This window comes from Convolutriloba macropyga, chromosome 12, assembly GCF_964194025.1.
Source record: "Convolutriloba macropyga chromosome 12, txConMacr16.3, whole genome shotgun sequence".
In the NCBI taxonomy this organism is placed as follows: Eukaryota; Metazoa; Xenacoelomorpha; order Acoela; family Convolutidae; genus Convolutriloba; species Convolutriloba macropyga.
Window position 1 is genome coordinate 12,738,136 of NC_134479.1, and position 8,965 is coordinate 12,747,100.

The 8,965-nt window shown below is 35.1% G+C and overlaps 1 protein-coding gene across 2 annotated transcripts; it reads left to right on the top strand.

The window, feature by feature from the left end:
• The first annotated feature begins 3,430 nt into the window (after window positions 1-3,430).
• Window positions 3,431-8,527, top strand: LOC142350719 (uncharacterized). 2 transcript variants are annotated; one of them, XM_075402663.1, is made up of 3 exons: window positions 3,431-3,546; window positions 6,800-7,406; window positions 8,056-8,527. In XM_075402663.1, the coding sequence occupies exons 2-3, from the start codon at window positions 7,026-7,028 to the stop codon at window positions 8,326-8,328; spliced, it is 654 nt and encodes a 217-aa protein (XP_075258778.1). In that variant the 5' UTR covers window positions 3,431-3,546; window positions 6,800-7,025; the 3' UTR covers window positions 8,329-8,527. The 2 variants fall into 2 exon arrangements, with proteins under 2 accessions (XP_075258778.1, XP_075258779.1); XM_075402664.1 differs by having other exon boundaries at window positions 3,469-3,546; window positions 6,889-7,406.
• Window positions 8,528-8,965: the final 438 nt, after the last annotated feature.

Below are 8,965 nucleotides of genomic sequence, written 5' to 3' on the forward strand. Positions count from 1 at the left end.
ATGTTTGCATGCGCAGGATGAGTTAAAAACGGAGGTTTGCATGCGCAGCATGAGTTATAAATGGAGGTTTGTATGCGAAGGATGAGTTATACACGCAGGTTTGTATGCGAAGGATGAATCATAAACGCAGGCTAGCTTGCAAAAGATGCGTAGGCTGAATACAGCGGTTACAGTTAATGGCGGGAATTAGTGCCTCAAGTATCTCAAAACAAAGACGAGTCTGCTTATAATAATTAATTTATAACAAAATAAATGCAAAATACATGCGGTGAAGTATAAACAGAAGATTATTTTTCCACTTTCGATTAATCAATGGCACATGCATTTGGAAATAAGTTTATAAATTAATTAATTTATAACATCAAATATAGCATTTATAACATCAAATGAACGCATATTTCAGAGAAGATTATATGTCGACTCTATCAATTAATATGACACATGCTTTTGGGGTGATTGCAGCTTATGCAAAAAAGAAGTTCATTACCCCCATCCTCTCCTCCCCCCTCCCCCCAAGTTTCTTTTATGCCCCCTTTGAAAATTATGAAATGTTATACAGCAAGTTACTCTTGCTTTCATCTACTTTTGAATTATAGTTGCACGTTTTTAAAAAAAAGCAGTTGGAGAGAAACTGAAAGAGTTGAAAGGCGAAAGTGCAGAAAATGACAAAAAATCTAGCTTTTTTTCCATTTTCAAATCAAATATACTGTCTGATCCAGAAAAAAAAATGAAACACAGTCTGGGAATTTGAACAATCGCTTTCATATCAGTTTAAGCGGTTTTTCAAAGAAAGGTTGGGTGCTAGAGAAACTGAAAAAAGTTGAAAAGAGCAAAAAAAACGCAAAAAACATTATTTTTTTCATTTTTGATCAAAATTTTTTATCTGACGCAACAAAAAATCTACCCCCACCTAGGTTTTTGAAAGCTCCAGTTCACCTGCTCTCAAAAAATATGAGCGATTTTTGGATCAAAATTGGTTGGGTACAACATAAACTGGAAAGTGTTCAGAAAGAAAAGCAAAAATCCTAATTTTTTCATTTTCAATTGAATTGAAACCGCCGACCTCCGCCGACTTCCGCCGACTTCCGCCACCGACCTCCGCCAACCTCCGCTACCAACCTCCACCGATCTTCGCTACCGACCTCCGCCGACCTCCGCTACCGACCTCCGCCGACCTCCGCTACCAACCTCCGCCAACCTCCGCTACCGACCTCCGCCTCCGACCTCCGCCGACCTCCGCTACCAACCTCCACCGATCTCCGCTACCGACCTCCGCCAACCTCCGCTACCGACTTCCGCCGACCTCTGCGACCGACCTCCACCAACCTCTGCTACCGACCTCCGCCTCCGACCTCCGCCTCCGACCTCCGCCTCTGACCTCCGCCTCCGATATCCGCTACCGATCTCCGCCGACCTCCGCTACCGACCTCCACCGACCTCCGCCGACCCGCGCTACCGACCTCCGCCTCCGACCTCCGCTACCGACCTCCGCTACCGACCTCCGCCGACCTCCGCTACCGACCTCCACCGACCTCCGCCGACTTCCACCGATGCACCAATGTATGGTTTAGATATATGAACGCACCAATATATGGTTTAGTTAGAGCTAGAATGGCTGTTCAGGGTATCGCCATCTTTAAAATTTTATGCATGAGACCAGTGTTTTGAAATTTTCAAAACTTGCTATGTGCATTCTGTGAGTTCTTTGTCTGCACAGTCTGATGATGAGAGAAACGTGAAGCATTCTGTGCAGTGTTGAGCAAGAATGTGAATGAGGCTGCGAAGAAGAGGGACAGAGGGGGATGTTTCTTAATGTAGTCTGGGCAGGTTGACAATTGGTTTTATACTTCTATTTGCCTGGTTCAGTACTGGTTAAGATTGAAAGTCAATGGTACAGTAATGAAACTCACTGCGACCAAGGTTCGGGTAATAATCATACAAAGAACATATTTGGTTCCATATAACACCAGTTTATGGCACCATAAAAAAAACATCTTTTTATGATTATCGGGAACATAATCTGGTTTTCATCTGATTATTAAGATCCAATTATGATTTTTGTAGGATTACTGAGAACAATATATGCTCTTTGCATGATTAGTACAAACAGTATATAATCTTCCCATGGTTGCTATGAATCACAAAAACTAACATTCTTCTACTGAAAGTTTTTTCCTTATAGTCACTGCCCTCAGATCAGAGTATCACGTACTTAACGCTAGGAAGATCTCTCAGGAATTATTTTTTCTCTAGGACAAGAAATAACGAAAATTTTTATGTTACGATATAAAATGAGAAAATTTTTCTTCAATTTTAGTTTTTGGCTAATGGAGTACACTGATACACAACTATCTTTTGCACACAAATCATTGACTAACTCTAATCTTAAAACGAGGGCCGACAAAAACGATTGACAAAAACCATGAACTTGATTTGTCGGACTTCAGTCACCTTATGTATCATGCAGAGAATTACTATTCGTAAAATTTCTCTGAGCCAGGGGAGACAGCACTAAAGTCGACATGAAATCTATTTGCCATTGTTAATTAATAAAGGAACATAAATTGATCAATCGATAGCCTTTTGTGATTCAAATAAGATCGATCCGTAAAATATTATATGAGAGTTCAATGGGGCAGCAAATCGTGGAAATTTCGTTATCCTTGTTTGTCAATTTATTCAATGTTAAGTTTATTCAATGTTAAAAAAGTACCATTTTTTGCGAGGTTATCAACTGTTTAACAACAGTTTAGGTGAGTTACGTTTGAGGAATGAGAAATGGCATAAATAACGGAATGAATTTTGTGAATTGATTTTATAATCAGGAAGTCACTTTCACAAAAAAATTTTAGCCCATCAAAAAGTTTCCAAACTCATAATGGTTCTGTTCTTGTCTCAATTAACTTTACTCTTCATTGTGGCAACTGACTTGAAAGTAGGCTGTTAGAGCTTCTCATTGATTTTTACAGCTCTTGATAAAACATAGTAGTTTTTATTGTTAGATTTTATATTGAACAATTGAATCACAAACAATCGATAGTTACTCATGTGATTATAAATTTCTTGTAGAGCTGAACATTTTTATCTCAAAATTTTTTTAAATACCGCAAAGTTACAACATTCATATCACTTTTTTCTCTGCTTTGATTGAAATTTTTTTAAAATATGGCAAACAAACCTGTGAGCGACAATTCAGCTAACACACATATACACAGTGATTACATCGCACCATCATCTCAGCAGACCTCAGATGCCCATGTTCCTGATGGCAAAGATTCGGCTGATAAATCCGAACCGGGCACTGAAACAGTCTGTATCAGTGGCAGCAATATTTTGATATCGAGATGGTTATTCGTTGCTTTCATATCTTACTTTGTTATTTCTGTGCTGCTTTTTATTGCGATTGTTATTGTATGCGCCGTTCACATTAACTCACTGGACTCAAAATTAATAAATTCTAACAATGATGTTGCAACTCTCAGACAAAGCGTTCGACAAACTCAAGAACAGTACTTATAGTCTCAGAGTGCTACGACATTGAGCAAGGTTTGACTGAGAGCCATATAAATTGTCGAAATTATAATTAGATTCTACAAAATACTCCACTTTCCATATATAGTTTCACAATTTACATAGCACTGTAATCGCTCAAGCCTCGCTTTTGTTCCCTTATTTTTGAAAAAAAAATGAGATAATTTTATGCCGACCACATTTTTAGCAGACAAAGCTTTTTTAGGTATATCCCATACCTCTAATTAAATTTTCAATAATTTTATTGTTTTTTTGGAAAAAAGATTTGGCACCACTTCTGGTGCAGAATTTAAGTACTCTTTACACAAATCGCCTCCTTTTTTCTACAACTGTTTTCTTTTTTAATCATTTTTGATGAGTGGCAGTTTTTTACTGTATTTAAGAAAACAAATCATCAAATTTTGATTTTCTGTCCAACGCTTTAACTATCTGAATTAAATACAAAAACCGCAAAAAAATTGAGAAAATTTAGACAATGTTTAAGCTTTTATTTAGCAAATATAACAAAACCGAAACTTAAAAACAAAACAAAACGCAATTTGGCAAGAGAAAAAAAACTGAATCCACAGCAACTAAAAAGAAATTGTTTACCTTGAGCACATTTTTCAACCTTGAGATTTAAAATGATAATTTCCAAATTTTCTCAGTATAATTTTTTTTACCACAGTGAGTCAGTCAGTTTGATTTTATTCAAGTTTGATTCCTATTCAATCACTAAAATAATTTTAGAAAATGCCATGAACAACTTGATCTCGTTAGAAGGCCATTAATAAATTAAAAATGATAAATTTCATAATTTGTAATTTCTATTTGAGCGTCAAATGTTTTGACACTTCTGTTCTTATCTTTCTTTTATATATGAAGCCATATAAAAAACAAGTTGGAAAAGTTGTTGTTCACGCCACGCAGTATATGCATGAAAAATGAGCACCTACAAGACCTCCAAAACCACTTAGAAAATAAGAGAAACAACAAAAGTTCGCTAGAATGCTTGATCACATATAGTTTTCTAACTATTGTTTTCACGTTTTTGCTTTACATTGCCAAATTTTTTGCAACTCCGACTTTTAAAAAGGGAAAACAAAGCCAACAATTTGAAGAGTTTCTATTGCTTGTTCATATTGTCAAAGTTTGGTTCGGTAAATATTACAAGATTTCTGGATGAATTTTTCTAACTATCATTAGGATAAGTTTTAACTGAGAAGCGCAATTATCCGGTCTCTCTCTCTCTCACTTACCTCATTTTTTTAAAAAAAAATTATTTTTTTTTATAATTTTTTTCAACCAAAACGATTCAATTTTCAGAAGATGCAAAGCTTCGGGGCGTAGATGTTGTTCAGTTGGTCTATAGACAACATAGTTCATCACATTTGAGCAACAGTTTTGTTGCAAAATTTCTGTTTCCTCCTTTTCGTATTTTACTAACTGTACTAACGACTGTTTTAACGAACTTTCTATTTCCTTCAATTATTAATTCATTTTCTGTTTTTTTTTCTATTCTTATTCCAATAGCTACTCCCGGTTGTTTTTGCACGCTTTAAGATTGACTAGTGATGTTCTGTGTCGTTTAAATTGATTTGGTGCTCACCATAAATATTAAACGACTTTAAAATCACCTTGGTCGCGTTTCAACTTTCTTCATGGGATCTTTTCACTGAAACATGATGTATTATTCTTCTCAATCTACCTAATTTAAATTGAAATCAACCGAATGCAGCAAATGCCAGGATGTGGTTTTCAGTCACAGTTGAAAAAACTCAGACAAAAAATTGATTATATAATTTCTTCTGTGTAAAATAATCCGACAATCTCATGACTAAAAAAGAATGATATTGGAGCATCTGGCGAACAAAAATACAATTTGAGAAATTTAATTTTGCAGTTTCAGTCCTTTTTTGATTCTGTTAATCATTATCAAGAGAAAACACGAAATATTACTTCTTTTAAAAAAACTGACTTTTTACGCACTAATTTTTTATTATTCTTCTCAATTAAGTCTCAATGCCTATGAAAACTGCCCTCAGAATATTACGTACTGAACGCTAGGAAGCTCTCCCAGGAATTATTTTTCCTCAAGGAAAAGAGTGAACGAAAATTGCTATGTTACAATATAAAATGAAAAACAAAGTCGTGGACATTAGGTTTTGGCTAATTGGGTATACGGGTACACAACTATGTTTTGCAGAAAACTCAAAGACCAACTCTACCCGGGTCGAATCTGAAAGAAGAACTTGTAAAAACTTGCAAGTTTCGCAAGTTCTTACAACGCGATGCATTGCCCCGCAAATTTTTCTCCCAATGACTTGCAAGTTCTTTAAAATTAACCAAGCGTCTTACAAGGCTATTGAAAAATAACCATTTGACTCACATGGATCTTACAAGTAAAACATTCGACTTAAATTTTTGACTTCTTGGGTTGATAAAGATTAAATATAGCCTTCTTTCAAATTAAGTCGCTTTGTTATTATGTTATCCAAACTGAGCAACAAACTCGCACGCGTTTTCTACGACAAATTACTGAAAAATGAACTTAGTTAACCAATAAGAGTTGAACTCAATCGCAACGAAATTGCGAGAAACATACAATTTGGCCATTTGGCTTTCGAGTTCTTGCAGGTTAACCAATCGACTTGCACTTTCTTACAAGTTAACCGTCTTTTGCAAGAAACGTGCAAACTCTTAAATGTTTACTATCTTTTTGCTAGAAAAATGGAAGTGCCTACAAGTTAACCATTCGGTCTCAACCAGATTACTTGTAAAAAGTGGGCCGACAAAACCAATTTTGTTAACTTTGATTTCTCTGACGTTCGTCACCTAATGTATCATGCAGAAAATTTCTGATTCAATTCGTAAAAATTTGAGCACGGGGAAATAACACAAAATTCAATAAAATTTCTATGAAATCCATTTGCCGTTATTAATTAATATAGGAACATAGTTTGATCAATCGTGTCTTCTTAGATCCAAATCTGGTATAATAAATTGGTATAAATATGATCAAATAAAATAGTATCATTTTATTGTGAGGTTATCAACTGTTCACCAACAATTTAAGCTTTGTTACTTTTGAGGAATGAGAAAATGCAGAACTGACAGATTGAGTTTTTGCGAAAAGTTTTTATTAATCAAGACGTCACTATTATTACCAAAAATTTTTTGGCCCATCAAAAACTTTTCAAGCTCATAACGGTTCTTAATTAAATTTCTTTTCAATGAGGCAGCAGACTTGAAGGTAGGCTATTAAAAAATCTCATTGATTTTTATGCAGCTCGAGACAAAAACAGTAGCTTTTGTTTGTTAGATTTTATATTAAATATTTTTATCACAAACAATCGATAGTTACTCATGTGATTATAGTTTTCTTGTACAGCTGCACGTCCTCAACTCAAAATATAAATTGCTTCTAGTTTATTACATAAAAATTATCTTAAATACAGCAAAATAACAACAATCATATCATTTTTTTCTCTGCTTTCTTTGAAAAGTTTTTTGAAATGGCAAACAGGCCTGTGAGCAACAACAATTCAGCTCACATACAAAAACACACTGATTACATCGCACCATCATCTCAGCAGAACTTAGATGGCCAAGTTCAAGGAAACGATTTAGCTGATGAATGCAAACCAGGCATTGAAACAGTTTGTATCAGTGGCAGCAAAATTTTGATATCCAGATGGTTATTCGTTGCTTTCATATCTTACTTCGTTATTTCTGTGGTGCTTTTAGTTGCGATTGTTGTTGTATGCGCTGTTATAATTAGTTCACTGGACTCCAAATTAACAAATTCTAAAAATGACGTTACAAGTCTCGGCCAAAGTGTTCGACAAACCCAAGAAGACTACTTATTGTCTCAGAGTAATACAACATTGAACAAGGTTTGGCATAGATTGATGTAAATTATGGAGTTTCAATCGCGAAATTGAAATTAGATACTACAAAATACTTCACTTTCCATATATAGTTTCAGAATTTACTCAGAACTGGTAATCACGCATGCCTCAGTTTTCTTCCCATAAATATTGAAACAGAACGGTAGAACTGTATGCCAGCCGCATTTTTATCACACATTATTTGGGGCATCCCTGACTACAAAATATGTTATCAAGTTTCTGCGTCTACAGTATCACAACCAAAGTGGCGTTGCAAAAACTTTTGGATTGTTGAAAAAAGCTTTGGCACAATTTTTCACAACTTAGGTCCTCTTTACATAAAATAGATCATCCAGCAATGTTTTTTTATAAAAATGGTTTCATTCGATAAGTGGCGGTTTTTTAGCAGTATTTAAGAAAACAAAATCCCAGGGCACATTTTCTGCTCAAACAATTTTTTAGTCATCAGCATATAAGTCGAAATTAAAAAGAAGAAAAAATGTTATTCCGTAACACGTTCTACTCACCGAATGAGATTGAAAATTATTTCTCGTTCTCAAGTAAGTTGTAGTGTACACTGATATGAGATCAACATTTAAAAAAACAATTGGTTCATTTTGGCGTCCAATTTGTGATGTCAAAAACTTTCTTTCAGTTGAACGAGACTGCATTTAAACTCGACATCTTCAATTATTCAATCAGGAACCTTGAAGGTGACGTAGATCATTACACTGACGAGTTGACGAAGACTGTGAACAGAACAGATCACCTGGACAGCGAGTTGATTTCCCTCAGTTTTTATTTAGACAATGCAGATGTCAGAGTTGTTTCAAACACTGATTCAATTGCCGTTCTTTACCTGAAAGAACGTTCTCTAACAGATCGCATAATTGCTTCAGAATCGCGGATAACAGCATTGAGAGCTTGAAAGGGAGACAAATATCGCTGGTAACTTATTATCAGAACATGGCCAGAAAATAGTTTAAAGAAATCTGTATTATTCTGGGCCGGCAACCACCAAAACAAAAAGCACGGCTTACACAACATTAGTCATACACAAAGGCAATAGTGGCTGCACTGAATGAAAAACAGTCAGCCTTTTCTTTAAATTTATTACTTTCTCTCTATGTGTTTGATACAAATGCACATGTTTCATTGCATTTATGAAAACTAACTGTATATTTTATTTTGTAATGGTGAACCCAGATGTCGATCCCAGCTTAAAAAATTATATAAGTGTAATTACTTTGTTGGTGGGATTACAACTAAGAAAACTGAAAATGAAAAATTAAGATTTATACAGGTAATGATTCAATACTAAACTCATTAGAGTAATTGGAACAAACAAAATCGATTCATCCGCATACGCATTTTCTCTCAGATCTATAGGTGTTTTTAAGGCAGACCCTAGTTGGGTTCCTTTTACCGCCTTAAAGTATGAAGAGTTAGGGCTACTTATTTCTGAGCGCGAAGTAGACTAACCTAGTTCTCTCAGACTAACCAACTCTGTAAAACACTGAAAATAAAATTCAATTATTACGATGGTAATATAAAACAGCAATGGA

Excerpts from the sequence above, each read along its gene's own strand:
- LOC142350719 (XM_075402663.1), top strand. The coding sequence starts at position 7,026 with ATGGCAAACAGGCCTGTGAGCAACAACAATTCAGCTCACATACAAAAA. Across the intron at positions 7,407-8,055 it reads GTAATACAACATTGAACAAG|TTGAACGAGACTGCATTTAA; the intron begins GTTTGGCATAGA and ends ACTTTCTTTCAG.